At 41.9% G+C, this 21,051-nt stretch overlaps 1 protein-coding gene across 6 annotated transcripts in view; it reads right to left on the reverse strand.

The window, feature by feature from the left end:
- The window catches only part of MAP3K5 (mitogen-activated protein kinase kinase kinase 5), a 534,389-nt gene that overhangs the window by 81,583 nt on the left and 431,755 nt on the right, over positions 1–21,051 (reverse strand). For all 6 annotated transcript variants that reach the window (XR_003941620.1, XM_030198514.1, XM_030198515.1 and 3 more), the window contains 2 exons: positions 18,257–18,434; positions 10,359–10,379 (listed from right to left, as the gene is read on the reverse strand). Coding sequence is in view for 5 of the 6 variants with exons in the window: in XM_030198514.1 (XP_030054374.1) it covers positions 10,359–10,379; positions 18,257–18,434 (199 nt within the window). In the remaining variant the exon portion in view is untranslated. The remainder of the gene's footprint in view (positions 1–10,358; positions 10,380–18,256; positions 18,435–21,051) is intronic.

A 21,051-nucleotide genomic window follows, 5' to 3' on the forward strand; every position in this document is an offset into this window, starting at 1 on the left:
ATCATCCCGAACCTTCCTTAACCTCCACTTCCCCAATTGCAAGGGCTTGAAATACAAGCTCTACACACGTCAACCTTTTCTCACATGAGCACACAGTTTTGGAATACACTGCCGCGCAACTTAAGAATGATCCACGAGCAAGCTTCCTTCCGCAGATTATTGAAGACCCATCTTTTTGAAAAAATTTACGGAAAGAACCAAAACACATAAAGTCCATACTGTTCATTAATGCATCATACATCCACTTCTGAACTCTCATTCCCGTAATATCACATCACTCATACCTTTACTCACAGAAAGATATATACTATATGTCTTCATGCCTTATTATCGCCCTCTAAGCTCCCATTGTCTCCTTCCAACGTTTCAATGTTTGTGTTCCATTGTTACATTCCTTAACGACACCTCGATTGTCTCGCATAACTCTGCACAATGTAATCCATAACCAATCTGTAACAAATTGTATTTCCATCATTTAACTCATATTGTAAGCCACACTGAACCCGCAAAAAGGTGGGAAAATGTGGGATACAAATGCAATAAATAAATAAACCCATGTGCCAAAAGACAGTGTAAACGTGTGCATGTATAAAGATACTTTATAAAATATGTGCATAAACATCACCTCTACCCCTGCTCTGCCTTAAATATGTCCCTTAAAACGCTTATGAATAGACTGGGTAAATATAAATGTTATTTTTCAGTGCTTCTACTTTTTCTATGTATACCCTGTATGACTTTAGTATAACAATTTTCTATATGTAAAAATGCTTTAGATATGTGCTGGAGAAAACTGCCCATAGATAACATTCCCCCAACCAAAGATATTCAGAAGTTTCTTCCATGTATATACTAAATCCTGAGTCTGGGTCTCAGAACGAACTGCTGGAGCTCACTACCTTGGTCATTACTTTCATCAGTGGCCCTTCCAGTTCTGCTCACAGGTCTGCAGCTCACTCCTCTCCCCTTACCCAGGGTTCACATCTTCTCACCTTCTCAATCCCCTCTGCCAGCCTACTATAAATGTGGTCTTCTGTTGGTCTCTAGAAGTGGCAGCATTGCACATATGCTGCCTGTGACCTGCCCTGAAGCTTTCCCTCTGGCCTGTCCTACCTCCTCTGACATCACTTCTTTTTTCTGTATGGGTGGAAAGGGTCAGAGGGAAAGCTTTGGACCAGGCTGCAGGAATGTGTGCAACGCTGCTGATGACATGGATCAACAGAAGACCACCTTTAAGGTAGACTGGCGCAGGAGTGGGTGATGTTGAAATGCAGGTTGGGGGAGGGGGAAAATGTTGGACTGTGCCGAGAACAGGGGTTGGTAGTGGAAGAGAGTAGGAGAGATGTTTGAAGGAGATGGGAGATGCTGCAGTGTGATTTTTAAAATTGCAATTAATTTTATTATTTATGGCATTTATATCCCACAATATTCCCGCCCACGGGCAGGCTCAATGTGGCGTACAATAGTTATTAAACAAACAACAGTACAAGATACAGTATACAAGGTCACAAGAGGGAAAGAGAAATAACTGAGGAGGGAAAGGGAGAGAGGAGGGGTGATGATTTATCACTGAGAAAGCCGTGGATCAAAAGGATGCGCCGCAGAGTTAACTGTGATAAAATACAGCCCTACTTCTAACCTTTCAACAATACCGCTCGCAAAAATACTGAAACAGACCTTTCATGAAATGGGCCACCGTATATGATTGTGATGCTGGAATATTATCCACTAGCATGTGACAAATCAAAAAACACTGAAGTATAACTGAACAGAAGAGGTTTGAAGCCCAAAAGGGCTCATTTTCAAAGCACTTAGACTTACAAAGTTCCATAGGTTACTATTGGGCTCATTTTCAAAAGAGAAAAATGTCCAAATCAGCATTTTTGAAACCTATTTTTAGATGTTTTTCTCAGAAGTCCGCCAGAAATGTGTCCAAATCTCAGGGGGGACAGCCAGGGGCGTGTTCAGGGCGGAACTTGGCCATTCCTAAGGTTTAGACGTTTTAAAGCTATAATGGAACAAAATAAAACCATCCAGGACTAAAACAAACATTTTGAGCTACACTTTGTTGAAAAAAGAACAGCAATGGATTTTTAGGTTGAACTCTTTACATCCTAATGGCTTGAACTGCAAGATCGAGTGGATTCATTTCTTTTTATAACATTTTTTTGCCTTAAGTTTTTGACTGAGGCAATGTAACCCCTCCCCTCGATATGTCTGATTGGAGGGTTAGTTGATGGAGTCTGACGTCAGATGGAAGTTAAAAATCGCCATGCTTGCTTTTAATTTTGCCCTTCATGCGTCAGTTGGCAGTCTGAACGGAATGTAAGCAGACTAAAAAAGTTTTGTCCGATGTTTTAGAGGTTGAGTGGCTCATTCAGTTTTTGTCTTTTGACAGATTTTTAGACCGGAGGTTTTGAGACAGCAGTGGCGAAACGAGAGCTCACGTCGATCACGGTCTTAACAGTTGAATGAAGGAGCCATTGAGGTGTTTGGCGGAAAAAGTTAAAAGCTAAGTACTGTTTTGTATAACATTGGAATGAGTTCTATATACTAATAATGCTGTAAAAATTTTTTGAATATGCAAATTCTGAAATCAAATTAATTAAATAATTCCAGGAGGTTTTTTTCCTATGATGAAGAAGCCCTAGCCCTTCTATTGGTCATTAAGAACATACGAAGGTGCTTCTTGAGGTTTTTCCTCCTGTTTTATAAAACAACTGGCTTACTGTAGTAAAGTTTCCAAAAATTTATTTCATTTATAACGAATAAGGCTTTTACAGCATTCCACCCCAGGAGAGATGCATCCGTCGTCAGCACTTTTAGTGGCTGAGGAACTTGGAATGGTCGTCCTATGGTCAAATTGGATCGAATCATCCACCACTGAAGAGAATTCCGAAAGCCGGTGGACAGTTTGATTACATCCTGTAGATCCCCCGCAGCTTGAAACCACTGGGAAGCTAGGGTCAATCGAGCTGATCTCATATGTAGACGTGCCATGGGCGTGACATGAACTGTGGAGACCATGTGCCCCAGAAGTCTCAACATCTGCCGAGCCGTGACCTGCTTTGATGCTCGAACCATGGACACCAGGGACATAAGGTTGACCGCCCTTCCCTCGGGAAGATAAGCTCGAGCTGTCTGAGTGTTCAACAGCGCTCCAATGAATTCCAATTTATGGACTAGGGTGAGATGGGACTTGGGATAATTTATGACAAACCCCAGTAGCCCTAGCACCCGAATAGTCTTTCGCATGGATTCCAGAGCACATTCCTTTGAGGTGCTCTTTACCAGCCAATCGTCGAGATAAGGAAACACATGCACTCCCAGTCTGCGTAGCGATGCTGTAACTACAGCTAGGCATTTGGTAAACACTCTGGGTGCAGACGCCAGGCCAAAAGGCAGTACACGATACTGAAAGTGCTGTGTTCCCAGCCGAAATTGAAAATATTTCCTGTGAGCTGGAAGTATCGAGATGTGTGAGTAAGCATCCTTTAAGTCCAGAGAACATAGCCAATCGTTTTCCTGAATCATGAGAAGAAGGGTGCCTAGGGTAACCATCCTGAACTTTTCTCGGACAATAAATTTGTTCAGGGCCCTTAGGACTAGGATGGGACGCATCCCCCCTGTTTTCTTTTGCAAAAGGAAGTACCTGGAATAGAATCCCAGCCCTTCTCCCCCTGGTGGAACGGGATTGACCACTTGGGCCCGTAGAAGGGTGAAGAGTTCCTCTGCCAGTACCTGCTTGTGTTGGGAGCTATAGGACTGAACTCCCGGTGGGCAATTTGGAGGCTTGGAGTCCAGATTGAGGGTGTATCCTAACCGGACTATTTGAAGAACCCACCGGTCAGAGGTTATAAGAGGCCACCTTTGGTGAAAAAATATTAACCTCCCCCCAACCAGCAAGTCGTCCGGTACAGACACATTTACTGAGGCTATGCTGAACTAGAGCCAGTCAAAAGCCCATCCCTTGCTTTTGCTGGGGAGCTGCAGTGGCCTTAGGCGCACGCTGTTGACGAGAACGAGCGCGCTGGGACTGAGCCTGGGCAGGCTGCCGAGAAGCAGGAATGTACCTACACCTAGCATAGGAATAGGGAGCACTCCTCTTCCCTCCAAAAAACCTCCTAGATGAGAAGGTAGTAGCAGAAGACGCCTGGCAGGAGAGAATCCATGGTATCATTGTGCTTTTTGAGCTGGCCAACTAGATCCTCTACTTTCTCACCAAAAAGGTTATCTCCTCAGCAAGGAACATCCGCCATCCGCTGCTGGACCGAATGATCCAGATCAGAGACACACAGCCATGAGAGTCTGCACATCACTATACCTTGGGCAGCGATCCTGGATACTACATCAAAAGTGTTGAACGTGCCCCTGCCTTCTGCTGCCTGACCACCTGCAGAAAAGGCTCAGCCTGCTCCGGAGGGAGTGCGTCAACCAAGCTAGACAGTTGCCTCACCAAGTTCCGCAAGTGGATGCTCGTGAAGAGCTGGTATGTCTGGGTTTTGGCAGCGAGCATAGAGGCCTGATATGCCTTCCTTCCAAAAGAGTCTAAGGTTCTAGATTCTCTGCCTGGTGACGCCGAGGCATAGTCCCTAGTGCTCTTGGCTCTTTTGAGAGCGGAGTCCACCACCATGGAATTGTGAGGTAGCTGAGACCTCATCAATCCAGGTTCCCCGTGGATCCAATATTGGGATTCAGTGTTTTTCGGGATCACGGGATTAGACAGAGGGAACGACCAGTTTCGCATAAGGACTTCCTTCAGTACATTATGCAAAGGAGCCATTGCAGCCTCTCTAGGCGGAGAAGGATAATCCAGGACCTCAAGCATCTCAGCCCTGGGTTCATCCTCAACCTCCATAGGGAAGGGAATAGCCGCAGCCATTTCCTGGACAAAGGAGGTAAAGGATAAACTCTCCAGTGGAGAAAGTCTCCTTTCTAGTGGAGGGGAAGGTTCAGAGGGAATCTCATAGGACTCGTCAGAAGAAAAGTACCTGGGATCTTCCTCTTCCTCCCACGAACTCTCATCTTCAGTATCGGACAAGACATCCCTCAGAGCAGTCCGAAACTGAGCCTGCCTCAACGCCGAGCAGCAACATCCTCGATGGCAGTGCCGAGAAGTCAACGCCCGTTCTGGATTCCAGCGAAGCTTCCTCCACCGACGTTGAAGGGGAGTCGACCTGGGTGGTAGCCGACACCAATGCCGCAGGCGGCATTGAGGTCGGGGGCCTCACCACAGGCGAAGGGCCAGATGCCGCTGCAGCAGATGGTACGGAAGGCGCAAGCACCCCCAACACTGAAGCAGACTGGCGCAGCATTCCTTCCAGAAACTCTGGAAGCAGGGCCCTGATGCGTTTGTCGAGAGCCACCATTGGACAAGGCTGCAGGGTCGGTAAAGGAGCCGGTGGCAGAATCTGTCGAGGCTCGGGAGCAGGTACCGGGCTGCCAGAAGATCGATGCATCGGCACCTCCTGAATAGAGGGGGAGCGATCCTCTCGGCTCCGACACTTCTCGGGTGCCGATTCCCTCGATGCCCCGGAACTCCTGGCACCATGTGTCGAAGGAGAACAATGATGGTGCTTCTTTGCTTTCGCTCGACGCCAGTCATCGAGACTCCTCGGTACAGATGAGGAGGACGTGGAATCCTCATGCCTCCTCGGGGAAAGAGGTAATGACGTCAGAAAGCAGGACTCTGAGGGAACAAACTTGAAGGGAAGGCTAGAGACGGGCTGGGCTTTCAATAACGCAGCCGCTTCGATGGAGGTAATCAGGGGAGAGAGGAGAATCGCTGGGTGGCTGGAGGGGGGGCAGGGGAGAGAGGAGAATCGCTGGGTGGTTTGAGAGGGAGCAGTGAAGAGAGGAGAATCGCTGGGCGGCACAGGCAAACAAAGGCAGTGGTGGGGGGTAGACGTCAGGCAAGCAGGCTTCTACTGCAGGAGAATGACGTCAGGAGATGGTTACAAATGCAGTGAGAGACACTGGAACATTGCAGAAGCAAATTATTATATTAGATAATCAAGTGTGCAACCCAGATGGCATTAATTATAAAAAAAATTACTGTCTATAGTAGCCCTTGCAGTTACTTTTTTCAGCAAAAATGGTCCCATGAAGCCTTTTGTGCACTTTTTTGTATTTGTATGCATTAATGAGCTACTCTGCAATATATTTTTGCTGCTGCAGCAGCTTGTTAAAACATATTTGCATACACTTTCACGCACAGTGGACTTTGCAAGAGTTTACTACCATGAAGTGTGAAGTGACGTTGTAAAAAAAATAGCACAAGACTCATGAACTTTGGGACTTTTACATGTTTGCAGGTGTGTTTTACGCTATTTTTCACATAGTAACATAGTAGATGATGGCAGAAAAAGACTTGCATGGTCCATCTAGTCTGCCCAACAAGATAAACTCATATGTGCTACTTCTTGTGTATACCTTACCTTGATTTGTATCTGCCATTTTCAGGGCACAGACTGTAGAAGTCTTGCCCAGCACTAGCCCCACCTCCCAAACACCAGCCCCGCCTCCCAATCTCCGCTAAGCTTCTGAGGATCCATTCCTTCTGAACAGGATTCTTTTATGTTTATCCCATGCATACTTGAATTCCGCTACCGTTTTCATCTCCATCACCTCCCGCGGGAGGGCATTCCAAGTATCTACCACTCTCTCCGTGAAAAAATACTTCCTGACATTTTTCTTGAGTCTGCCTTCCCATCTACGGAAAAGGTTCGTTTGCGGATTAATACCTTTCAAATATTTGAACATCTGTATCATATCACTCCTGTTTCTCCTTTCCTCCAGGGTACACATGTTCAGGTCAGCAAGTCTCTCCTCATACGTCTTGTAACGCAAATCCCATACCATTCTCGTAGCTTTTCTTTGCACTGCTTCAATTCTTTTTACATCCTTAGCAAGGTATGGCCTCCAAAACTGAACACAATACTCCAGGTGGGGCCTCACCAACGACTTATACAGGGGCATTAAAACCTCTTTTCTTCTGCTGGTCACACCTCTCTCTATACAGCATAACAACCTTCTGTCACACTGTTTCGTCGCCTTCAGATACTCAGATACTATCACACCAAGATCCCTCTCCCCGTCCGTACCTATCAGACTCTCCCCGCCTAACACATATGTCTCCCTGTGGATTTCTACTACCTAAGTGCATCACTTTGCATTTCTTCACATTGAATTATAATTGCCAAACCTTAGACCATTCTTTTAGCTTCTGCAGATCCTTTTTCATGTTTTCCACTCCCTCCCCGGTGTCCACTCTGTTGCAAATCTTAGTATTGTCCGCAAAAAGGCAAACTTTACCTTCTAACCCTTCGGCAATGTCACTCACAAACATATTAAACAGAATCGGCCCCAGCTATTTATCTGCATTGTTCTGCTAAATAAATCATTCCATTTTATATACTGGGGTTGAGTCTTGGGACCTGCGATTAGGTGTGTTTATCCTCGAGATTCAGGGCCATCATCTACATACTTGTTTGTATACATTTTGTGTCAACTCTTTTTCCTTCACGCTGTGTACTATGTGTCATTCCACACACAATGAGAGAAATTATTTAGTAAGTAGGCCACTGGAAAACAAAACAAAAAACAAAGGGCTGTGGAAGTTGAAGTCCTGTTAAGAGGGTGGGCCTGGGCGCCAATTCATCCAGGCAAGCAATAATAAATTGGAAGAGAGCTCCTACCCATAAGAGAAGGAAGAAGCTTTAAACTTTGCATATTTCAAGAGGGAAGTATGTCCTAGAGAGTAAGAGACAAATACCTGGACAGAGTTTGAGGTTTTTGGCAGAGCTTGTTTAACCTGTTTGTTAAAAGGAAATCCCATAAATACCTGTCCTTCCTGTAAATGAAGAATTGTTCCTGGTTTCAGTGTAATATGAATACTACAATAGCAACAAACTGTTGGTGCACAGCAAAGGTGGAACTTTTACAGTAAAATTACATGATTGTGAAACCTGTTAGCTCAGAAATAATATTCAAGCAAGCTTCTGGGGCAGAGATACGTTTTAAATGAGGCAGTAAAGATTAGGTGCTGTGGAGGTCTTGCAGCCCATCTGTATATTCCTTCCAGCATTCTCCGGGGTGACTCCCAGGTCCACCCTTAGCCATATAGGGCCTCTGCTTCAGGTTTCCAGTGCTCTCACTGGTCACCAACCAGGTACTGTGGAGGTCTTATAGCCCATCTGTATATTCCCTCCAGCATTCTCCGGGGTGACTCCCAGGTCCAGCCTGACCCATAACTCCAGGTGCCAGCGCTCCCGCCGGCCTCTTACCAGGTGCTGTAGAGGTCTTGCAGTCCATCTGCATGCTCCTCCCAGAATTCTCTGGGGTGACTCTCAGGTCCACCCGATCTATTCAGGACCTCCTCTCCAGGTGCCCAGCGCTCCCACCGGCCACCTAACAGGTGCTGTGAGAGTCTTACAGCTCATCAGTACATTCCTCCCAGTATTCTCCGAGGTGACTCCAAGCTCCACCTCAATCCACCCAATACACTTGGGGCTTCTGCTTTAGATGCCCTGCACCATTAGGCGCGCAAAGGTTTTTATTTATTTCCAATGTCTACAGTACAATTTCTTTTCTTGAATACTGACTTTTCCCAATCTCTTTCTGCATCTGAAACCACTGCATACCTCAGGACCACATTGCCTACACCTCACCATCTCTTTTGTCTTTTCCCTTCTTCTCAGCTCTCAAGCTGCAACATTTTCTTCCTTTCATTCAACCATCTCCATTCGGTCTGAGTGCATCTCATCGCTGTTGTCATGCCTCTTCTACTCTTCTCTGTACTCTCTTGCTCTCTGCTGGGAGGATATCAATCTCAATCCTGGTCCTTCACATCAGTTCTCAACTTACTCATGCAATTCACACCACAATGTTGCTAATCTTATTTCTGTTTCTATCCTTTCCCTTTCTTCTCTGCCTTTTTTGTGTGCCCTGTGGAATGCCCGCTCTGTCTCCATCAAGCTTGCCTATATCCATGATCTCCTTATCTCTCGTACTTTCCATCTGTTTGCACTAACGGAAATTTGGCTTTGCCATGGAGATTCTGCTTCAAATGCTGCCCTTTGTCATGAAGGTTACCTTTTCTCCCATATATCTCGTCCGGTTGGCCTGCGACTCTCACCCTCTTGTAGATTCCAAACTCTTCTTCCACCTCAACTGCTTTTCTTCCTTTGAAGTCCACACCATCTGTCTATTCACTTTTCTACCTCTCCAAGTAGCAGTCATTTATAGATCTACTGATAAATCCTTTCTTACTGACTTCTGGCTTTCCTTCTCTCTCTTACCTTCATCTCCTTCCCTCATTCTTTGGTATTTTAATATTCATGGTAATGATGCCTCTGACTCGTATGCCTATGTTTCTCACTTTAACATTCTCTTTCAATCTTGTGCTCCACTACCCCTACTCACCTGAATGGCGATTATCTTGATCTTGTCTTCTTCTCCAACTGCTTATTCTCCAGTTTTTGCGCCTCAGTTCTCCCCTCTCTGACCATTATCTGATTACTTTCATACTTAATCACCTCCCCCCCTAGTCCCGTCCAATCTCCACCAATACATTTAAAAATCTTCAGATTGCTGACCCTTGCACCTTCTCCACCAGTGTTTCATCCCTCTTCTCAACCACTATGTTATCCAAGTCTGTCAATGAGGCTGCCTCTGACCTACAGAATCACACGAGGACAGAGATTTCACCCATCCCACCCGTCCCCACTGGAATCTAACTCATGCCCACTAATATCCATTCCATTCCCATACATCCCTGCAAATAATCTCCTTCATCCCCACCCATACCTGCAGGTACTTCTCTCAATACCCTATCCAAACTTTCCTCTACCCATTTTCCTCCCAACCCCAACAAGCTCTGACCTCCTTCCTGGAAATGACTTCTGTGGTGTTTTTGGTGGTATTCACTATTCAACCAATGAGCATTCTGGTTGCCACTCTAAGCATTCCAAGTCTCATTCTGGCTCTGCGATAGCCTCCCTCAGTGCATTCCAAGCCTCACTCTGGCATCACTAGAGAATACCTGTAGCAACTTCTAGCTCCACAGGAAACCTTCAAACACCGAATCAGACCTTTGGGATTCCTGTGATCCCTATTCCCATGCAGCTCTGTACTCTGACCCAAGAGAATTGTTTTCTATTTCTTGATATTGCTGATTAGTTGCTGACCCATGAAAATTGTTTTATATTTCTTGGAAATTTTTCTGAATCCTGAATTTGAGAGAATTAAGCCCAAATGTTTTGTTAATTTTATGTAATGCAATACATGTTTGCAAATAGTAAGAATATTAGCAATAACATAAAACGTAATGCTATATAAAATGGATTTTTACAACTTACCATTTGAACCAGTTGAAAGAGCTGTAAGGGGAAAAAGCAAAGGCATATTCAATGAATAATGGAAACAATACAAATAAGATACAAGTAGCAAATAATAAATTGTTTATAATGGTCCTTGTAAAGAGAATTCCACAATGAGGAACATAAGATTACAGTTTAATCCTAAACTTCAGCATCTACCTCAAGTTTCTCTGCTTGATTATTTGTAAGCTCTATTGAGCAGGGACTGTCTCTCTGTGTCAGGTGTTCAGCGCTGCGTGCGTCTGGTAGCACTATACAAATGCTAATAAAAATAATAATTTGTAAAATGGCAGGTTTCAAAGGGTTTTCTTTGCCTTCCACCCTCCTAAAAAAATGCTTTTAAAATTGTGTGAAGCTACAGGTTAGACATTGAAAGTAACAATGTAATACTTTGGTGAACAAAAGCCACAAGTGTTTCATTGTAAGATCTGTCTTATTTGCTCAATTAATCATGACATAATTCCAGCTATATTATAATGAACCACAATCACAGTAAGCCAAACACCAATGTTTCTTCCTCCCAAATCTACCTTTTATCAAGGAGACTTAGCAGTTATGAAATATAACACTGAATATTTACTGGACCATAACTTGGTTGACATTCTCAAAAATTCCATTGGTTTAGGGACCAGGAGCCTAGGATTGCCTTCAAAACAAAATCTTTATTCCCTCTTTAGTGAAGCACATTTCAGAGTTAAATTTATATCTATTTCTTTCAGAGTCATCCCTCTCCAAGCATAAGTGAAAGCTATAAAATGTGTGATCTAGTTAGAAAGTGTATATACTGCTATGGCAATTCCAGGTTTATTGGGATCAAAAGAAATAAATGGCTGGCTGGCTGGACTTCAAGAGACTATCTGTACCACAAAAAGCTATGGCTCTTGTGCTATCCAAACTTGAAAGGCACATTCACCTTTGTGCACGTGTGAATGGGGGAAAATTGTGGGAAGCACAATACCATGTTAGACAGGAACTTGGGATGTGGGGCAGAATTACTCAGTTGTCATAAAATCTTGTAGATGGTGGAACAGTCACTGTATGTTAAAGAGCAAACCACAAATAATAAGACCGTCCAAGTCAGGTATTTCAGTATATATGAAATCTAACACTGATTTTGCTTTGTCAAAATTATTTTAATTTAAAGACTTAAAATTGATAAAACAAAATGATAATACATGATAATGTATGATATTTTGGAATCCACATAGATTTGAAGATATATCAGGATATAAATTGTTGAAATAAACAAAATGAACTTTCGTCAGCTGAGGTCCCAAGACACCTGTGAAAGACTTGATTGGAGGCTTCAATAAAAACTCTGCTCAAATAAAGTCAACTGGAAGCTATACAGAAATGAATTTACTTTCAATAGAGTGGCAAAGTATGCCAATTATACATAGATAACCCCAAGCTGGGTTTGAAACCTTATTCAAAGATGTAGAAGGTGTTCAAACAGATTTTGTGAGTGATAGGAAAATGGATTTTTCCGTCAAACCAGAGAGCAAACCTTTTAGTCGAGTCTCTTTTAGAAGCCAGAAAGATCTGAGAGATGTTATCAGGTAGATTCAGCGAACTTGGAAAACACCACAGTGGAGAACCCCCCCCCCCCCCCCCAAACAAACAGTGTTGCATGATTCAAAGATTAAAGAGCTCTTTATTAAACTCTTTAATCTTTGAAGCACACTCTACAGTTTGTGTGCTTTTTCTCCACTGTGTGGTTTTCCTGGATTGTCTTGTGGCGTCTGGACTTCCTGTTTTGTTTTTTCAGTGAACTCAATGTTACCCACTCAACATTCAGGTTGTGAGAACCAAAGATCTACTGCTGATATATTTAAATGAGTTCCCCGATTCTGCATGATTAAGGTTGGGTATAAAACTAACCAGATAGGTTCCCTGATGGATAGCTCCCACAAAAATGGGAACAGATTTGTTTCAGCCAATGAGAAGCCAACAGTATCATAGTTCTCTGGTCTCCTCAGCATTTTGGGAGTCTTTCCCACAAGAGAACTCAAAGGATATGCATACAAAGGAGCCTCCCTCCCCCCATCTTTCATCTCTCTGTTGAGACGTCAGAAGGATAGCAAAGAAAACCAACTAAAATAATTTTTAATGATATGGGTGCCTTTCAACTAGAAACATAGAAAACCGAAGGAAGATAAAGACCATATGGCCTATCCAGTTTGCCCATCCATGCCATCTACTACCCCTTCCTCTCCCTTAGAGACCCCCTATGTATTTGTTCAAAGCTTTCTTGAATTCAGATACAGTTTTCGTCTCTACCACCTCCACTGGTTGGCCGTGAAGAAGTATTTTCTCAGGTTACTTCCGAGCCTGTCACCTTTCACCTTCATCCTATGTCTTCTCATTTTACAGCTTCCTTCAAGAAATTCGCCTCCTGTGTATTTATGCCATGGAGATATTTAAACATCTCTATTGTATCTCCCCTCTCCTGCCCTTCTTCCAAAGTACACATAATGAAATCTTAAGTCTGTCCCCATACACTTTTTTGACAAAGACCACTGATCATTTCAGTAGCCACCTTCTGGACTGATTCCATCCTGTTTATATCTTTTTGCAGGTGCAGTCCAGAATTCTACACAATATTCTAAATGAGGTCTCACCAGAGTCTTTCTTACACACCGGCATCATTGTCTCCTTTTTCCTATTTCCTATTTCTCTCTCTATGCATACAAACATCCTTCTAGATTTTGCCATTGCCTTTTCTACCTGTTTGGCCACTTTAAGATCATTACATATGGTTACACCCAAGTCCCACTCCTCTTTTGTGCACAAAGTTATTTACCCCCTAAACTGTTTCATTCCCTCAGGTTTTTGTAGCCCAAATGCATGACCCTGCATTTTTTATCATTAAATCTTAGCTGTCAAATTCTGGACTATTCTTCAAGCTTCGCTGGGTCCTTCCTCATGCCATCCATACCATCGAGGTGTCTACCCTATTGCAGATTTTGGTATCATCCGCAAAGAGGCAAACCTTACCAGACTACCCTTCAGCAATATCACTTAAAAAAATGTTTAAAAAACAAAAAACAGTCATGGCACACCAATGGTAACATCCCCTTCCTCACAGTGGACTCTATTTACTACAACCCTTTGTTACCTACCACTCAACTAGTTCCTAGTCAGTCACGTTCGGGTCCATACCAAGGGCACTCACCTTATTAGTCATCTATGCAGAACTGAGTCAATGACTTTGCTAAAATCTAAATACACCACATCTAGTGCACCCCCTCGATCCAACTCTCTGGTCACCCAATCAAAGAAATTAATCAGATTTGCCTTTAGTGCAACCATACTCCTTGGGGGTCCTGCAATCCATTGCATTCCAGAAACATCACTATTCTCTGTTTTAAAAGTGTTTCCATTAATTTACTTACTACAGAAGTCAGAATTATTGGCCTGTAGTTCCCAACCTCTTCCTTCCACTTTTGTGGAGAAGGACCACACCTGCCCTTCTCCAGTCCTCTGGGACCACTCTCAGTTCTACAGAACTAGATAAACTAGAAACCACCATGTGCTACCAACGTTCTCTCTTAACTGAAAATAAATGACTACTGTGTTTTGGGGTTTAAGTCCTGTATAACAGAATGAACTATGCTGAAACTTAACTAAAGACACTATCTATCTAGTCAACCTATCACCCATGGCCTCCTAAACGGTGTTTCTCAAGTCATTCCTGAAGTAATCACAGGGAAGAACAAAGAAACAAGGTTTCACAAAGGAGAAACATAAGGTGAAAGTAAAACTATGAAAGGATCAGGTCTACAAAAGTTCTTCTCTATTCACATTTGAATGCAGACAACAGGATGTCAGACCACTGTGAATGTAGTATATTACTAGTCAGCATAAGAATAGTTAACCGTGGTAATGAGCTGCTAAGGTGAATGCAGCATTTTTATCACTAGTAAAAACATATCCGACAGAAGTGACAATCTGATGAGTCAGCATGATTTAGTATATTTACCCTCTGATGGTGGAAAAAAGTCAAAACACGGCAATGTTTTATGAATGTTTTATTTTTATCATTATTGTTCAAAGTTTTGATTAAAATGTGTTTATGAATCTTTATTTTTTTTTATATTCTATGTTTGATTTAATATTGTATGTTTTTTGTGGTTTTATGCTTTCACATGTTTTTCTAAATTTACCCCTAACTAGGTTGCTTCTCAGGATATCCACAATGATTATGCATATGCATATCAGATATCTGAATACAATACTTCCATTGCATGCAAATCTCTCATATAATTTATTATAAATTTCCTATAAAGCCAACTAGCTATGGTGCATGCCAAGACTGGCTTGTGAAACACTACTCTAGGATACTATGTTTTAAGTAATTTCAAACTAAAATATTTTTTCAATCAAGAATAATGTCAGCTAATTATTACAACACAATTTTGAACTTTTGGTCCCGAGTTCTTAACAGTAGCACAAAAGTCCTTCTGAAATAGCAGCTAAGTTGAAGCTGCAGACATTACACACAAATCACAACTCTGCCTGTGCTCTGCCACAAATCTTCCCCCAAACATGCCTACTGAACATGCCTACTCTACAAGCCATTCCTAATAGCACTGTGTGTATCTTTAAGTGTCAGGTAATATTACAGAAGCATTTCTGTGTGTGTAAAAGGTTTTTTTTTTAATGTGAAAATTATTTATAAAATTACCTCCTTTATGTTCATTTTGCAATCCCCTCTCTCCCCTCAACTAGGTTATTTTTCCATGTTTCTACTACCTTTCCATGTACAACACTGCAGGAATCTGACATAGTCTCTATGATTAGATAGGTATAAGAAAAGCCCAAAAAGAATGTCACCTATATGCCTTTACAAAATATGCTCCCAGAACCAGCCCCAAACAGTGTACAAATGCTGATGCACAAATTTATACCTGGTCTGAAAAATGTACATTTGAACTACCTGGTCTGAAAAATGTAAATTTGAACATGACTTTCACGTGTACATCTGTATTTTATAAATGTGTGTATATATTGCAAATCAATCTCTACTTCCCCCTTGAAAGCTTCCACATATACAAAAATAGGCATATGCTTTCTGTGCATGTACTTACACACACACACACACACACATATATATATATATATATGCATATATACACAGTGCACTCCATTTAAGTGCGTGTCAGATAAGAGCATGCTCTGTTTAACTGCATGCCGTACTTCGGTCCCGATTTTGGCACCATCAATTTCTATGGGGACAAACTTCAGTTTAGCGCACTACTGATAAGTGCAAGATTCACTTATATGCATGGTTTAAGACCGCTCCTCTGCAGGAGAGACTCCGCATAAGCTCGTGCACGGAATATGGAATCCGATTGGCGCATGACAACCAACAAGATTTCAAATTCACAGCCCCTTTAACTGCCACAGGCAGAATAAGCAAAAGAATGTTGTTAGAGTGTACACTGGAGTCATCGTCGTCGCGCAACTGTAAGACTAACACTGGTTGAATGAATAGAAGTTCTTAAAAAATTAGAAAACAAAGTCAAGCATCTATTGCTAAAGAATATGGTGTCAATCCCAGTCAAATTTCATGTATCTTGAAGCAGAAAGACCTGCTTCTGGAAGACTGACAAAATACAAATCCACACCGGAAACGAAAACGGGCGGGAAAAGCTGAGGAGGTAGAAGATGCTCTTCTTCGGTGGTTTTCTCAAGTCAGGAGCAGACAGTTTCCTGTCAGTGGTCCACTGCTTATGGAGAAAGCTAATCAGCTAGCTGAAAGTCTTGGACTAACTGAATTCAAAGCCACTGTTGGATGGTTGGAAAGATGGAAGGAGAGGAACAACATAAAATTCAAGATACAGCATGGTGAAAAACAAGACGCTGGTGACTTTGGTGCTGAGAACTGGGTTGTTTCAGTTCTTCCTACCATCCTGAACGGGTTTGCACCTCGTGACATTTTCAATGCTGACGAAAATGGTCTCTACTGGCGAGCGATTCCTGATGGAACACTTGCATTCAAACAAGCCGAAACTACTGGAGGTAAAACGTCGAAGGACCGACTGACGATCCTCCTTTGCTGCAATATGGATAGGAGTGAGAAGTTGGAACCACTCATCATTGGAAAGAGCAAACAGCCCCGTTGCTTCAAGAATGTTAAGCGACTTCCTGTGTCATACGAGGAAATTCATGGATGACTGGGGAAATTTGGAAGCAGTGGCTAAAGAAGTTAACTAGAATGTGGGCACAAAAGCGTCAGATTTTGTTGCTTTGTGATAATTGTGCTGTACACAGTGATGATGTCAGGCTGTCTAACGTCAAGGTGGTCTTCCTCCCACCAAACACTACCTCTCTGATCCAACCTATGGATCAGGGTATAATAGTCAATTTCAAACAACATTATCAGGCTCTTGTGTTACGTCGTCTGATGAGCATTAAGGATGACCAGACTGGCAAGGATAAACGTGCTGGTTGAACTGGCTCGTAATCTATCACTGTTGGATTCCCTACATATGCAGAAAGAAGCCTGGAATCATGTTACACAGGCAACCATTGTGAACTGCTACAAGCGGGCAAGCTTTGTTAGGGATGTGGCGAGGGACGAAACAGATGCAGCTGTTGCAAACGCGTCAGATGAACAGGCTATTGACATCCCAACCGATGTTACTGAAGAGGAGTTTCATCACTACATAGCTGTTGATTATGATCTACAAACAGCTGACGACAGCACTGATGTCGAGATATGTGTCTACATGCAGGCAACGGCTGATGATGAAACAGAGGGTGAAATGAGCAGTGAGGCACATGCTGACAAAATTCAACAACCTCCTGCCACTTTTGCAAGAGCGCTGGAGAGTCTGAACACCGTGCGGGCCTATCTGGAGGCCACTGGATGTCAGTGCTATGACAGTTTTTACCGTCTGGCAGACGTAGTCTATGGAACTCACAGACACAAGAGTGTACAGAGGACTATGACTGATTACTTCAAGCAAGCCTAACGGAGACTGTATAACGTCAGTTAACAGAGACTGTATACTGTACGTATAACAGTACTATACATACTTTTATCAGATGTCAAGCTTCTTTGGGTCACAACGGTTAAGTGCACGCTCCGGTTAACTGCATGTATTTCTTTGGTCCCAGACCCTTGCACTTAAGCGGATTGCACTGTGTGTGTGTGTGTGTGTGTAAATATATGAGAGAGAGAGATGGTCACGCAACATTTGTGTGTGTAAAATACATGGAAAAAGAATCTTCATAAAGTTAAAACTTTAAGAGTAGTTTAACAAACAGATGTCTATGTGTGAAGAGCAAAAAAAGCACTATTTGGCAGCCTATTTTATTAGGACTCGTATGTGGCTATGTGTCTTTATAAAACACTAGCAAGAGAAGGGGGGAAGGTTTGGGGAGAGGGGAGTTTTGGGTGGGTTAATTGAACTTTGTACTGCATGTTTTCTGCTTAACCTGTTATTTTACTGTTAATAAAAATGATTTCAACATAAAACACTAGCACAAAAATCCTTCTGAAATAGCAGCTAAGTTGAAGCTGCAGACATTACACACAAATCACAACTCTGCCTGTGGTCTGCCACAAATCTTCCCCTGAACATGCCTACTCTACAAGCCATTCCCTAATAGCACTGTGCATACCTTTAAGTGTCAGGTAAAATTACAGAAGCATTTCTGTGTGTGTAAAAGGTTTTTTTTTTTTTTAATGTGAAAATTATTTATAAAATTACCTCCTTTATGTTCATTTTGCAATCCCCTCTCTCCCCTCAACTAGGTTATTTTTCCATGTTTCTACTACCTTTCCATGTACAACACTGCAGGAATCTGACATAGTCTCTATGATAAGATGCAAATATGCAGAAAGAGAGAGTAAGTAATGTTGTTACCTGAAAGCTTTAACTGAGACTTTCTTTTCTTACTTGACACTTTCAGAAACTCATTCAGGAGCAACTCAAACGCGCTTGCACGTTTCAAAGGGTCTGGCTCAAAACAACACAGGAGGAAGGCCTTGGCTTCTGCTGACATGGATTCTGGTATTTCTGGATGTATTTTAAACATTCCCACCTAGAAGATAGACACAAGATACTGATTTAAATGCATGCGTATCATCTCCTCATACTAGGTTAAAGTATAAGGGTACTGCTATAGTACTGGTACAATGATTTCAGTGGACATGCTGAAAGTTTAGTATGTATTACCCCCCTCCCCCAAAAGGCTAAAAGTCCTTTTATATATAACCCTCTCTTGCATCCTAAGTGGTGCAACAAAAAAGCTGTAAAAATGTTGAAAACAGAAACATTCTGATGCTGATCTGATAAAACAAGTAAACAAAATCTCAGGACTCCCCTCTCCCCTGCGCCTAAAAAAGATATTTCCTTCTGCTACATTTAAATTAAAATGTTTCCTCAATATATTGTTGTAAATATGTTAAGCGCAGATTTAGTATACTACTATGGCCTCAGGAAGTACCTCTCACAAAATACTTACTAAAATTGTTCAGATTTTTCTCTTGCTAAAGTTTACCGATTGCAGCGAAGGGCGACGAAAATGATAGTGGGGATGGGACGACTTTCCTATGAAGAGAGGCTGAGAAGGCTAGGGCTTTTCAGCTTGGAGAAGAGACGGCTGAGGGGAGATATGATAGAAGTGTATAAAATAATGAGTGGAATGGATCGGGTGGATGTGAAGCGACTGTTCACGCTATCCAAAAATACTAGGACTAGAGGGCATGAGTTGAAGCTACAGTGTGGTAAATTTAAAACGAATCGGAGAAAATTTTTCTTCACCCAACGTGTAATTAGACTCTGGAATTCGTTGCCGGAGAACGTGGTACGGGCGGTTAGCTTGACGGAGTTTAAAAAGGGGTTAGATAGATTCCTAAAGGACAAGTCCATAGACCGCTATTAAATGGACTTGGAAAAATTCCGCATTTTTAGGTATAACTTGTCTGGAATGTTGTTACGTTTGGGGAGCGTGCCAGGTGCCCTTGACCTGGATTGGCCACTGTCGGTGACAGGATGCTGGGCTAGATGGACCTTTGGTCTTTCCCAGTATGGCACTACTTATGTACTTATGTACTTATGTACTTATATTACCTCAATTCACTCTGCCATACTTAATTGTCTTGACTTCTGTAATTAACATCTTGCTGGGTGCCCACTTTATTCAATTCACAGACTCCAACTCCTACAAAATACTTCAGTTAAACTGATTTATGGGGCAAAAGATCAGACATTACACCTTTCAGCCCAACACTGGCTTCCAATCAATGCAAGGATTAATATAAGATTCTTCTTTTGGCTCACAGAGCTCTTCACAATGGCCTTCCACTATTCCTCTCTACGCTGGTGCCACCTGCTCTATATTCTTCTACTGCTAATTTACTTGTTGTGCCTTCTATCACCATGATCTTGATTCTTTTTGCTCCATGGTTTTCTGCTGTCTGGCCCCCTATTCTATGGAATCAAATGCCTATTGACCTTCATGCGGAAATTTTGGTTACGTAATTTAGGGTTTATCTGAAGATTTGTTTTTTCTCAAAGGTGATCTTTTAATTTCTGTTTTTATAAATACAGGAGATTTCTCATCCTTTTTTGGGGCCAATTCATGTATTCTTTTCCTTTCCCCAGTTTTGCTGCCCTATTATTTTCCATAATTTGTTAGCAATTTTGTTTTTGGAATGATACTCATACTATTCATCGCCTCCCTCTTCATCTCTCCTTTATTTCTGACTCAAGTTTAGTTTGTCTTATCGCTAGTGTTGGAGTAGTAGTGTGCTCTGCCTTTTGAAATATGGGGAATACAAACTTTGGTACACTTTAAAAGAGAACTGAAAACATTTCTTTTTAATTAGTATTATGGAATAGACTGATGTTTGTCAGTTTAAACTAGAGCTGTACCAAATAGTATATTTTACTATTTGGCTGAATATGAAAAATGTAAACTATTATTTGGTTGAATTTGAATACAAATAATGAGCACTGAGCTTTAACATAAATAACAAAAGAAGCAATGTGAAATCCGAAATCAAGTGTTTTATTTCAGTAGGATTTAGCACAGTACAGCCCTGGATTATTTGTATTCAAATTTAAATCACTATTCGGTTGACTATGAATAATGTATTTGGTATACTTTTCGGGGCTGAATCAAATACGAATATTCAGTGCAGCCCTAGTTTGAACTGAATCAACTTTTCCGTTTCAGATGTTACCACAGATAATACTCAGTCTTAATCAAAAGTAGTATTTGAAAGGTGACCCAATTCATGTTTTAGGTTTTTTATGATGTTACATATATTATGTCATTGTTTTACTGTTTATTTTTATTATGTATGTATATTGTTAATGCAGAATACAAATAAATAAACAGGGTCCGTTTTTAATTACTGGTTCCATGAAGCATTACGTATATGGTATATCAAATCTTCAAAAAATTACTAATATAAGCAAGACACATAAGATTAAGAGTAAATCATCAGTAACCTCTCTGTCTCAAAATACAGTACTTCAATTTAAATCAATCATTGGCAGGCTTCTCAACTACATTTTGCATGCATCTGCTCTCTGACCCCCTCTTAATCTGAAATGCTTTACTAAATAAGTCTTCTGTAATCAAATGAAAACTTCTTTGTTCAGTGTATTCAGCAGAAACTTTCAGTGCAAGGTAGTAGAGCCTGGTTTGG

The sequence above is a fragment of the Microcaecilia unicolor genome, chromosome 3 (genome assembly GCF_901765095.1).
Source record: "Microcaecilia unicolor chromosome 3, aMicUni1.1, whole genome shotgun sequence".
Lineage (NCBI taxonomy): Eukaryota > Metazoa > Chordata > Amphibia > Gymnophiona > Siphonopidae > Microcaecilia > Microcaecilia unicolor.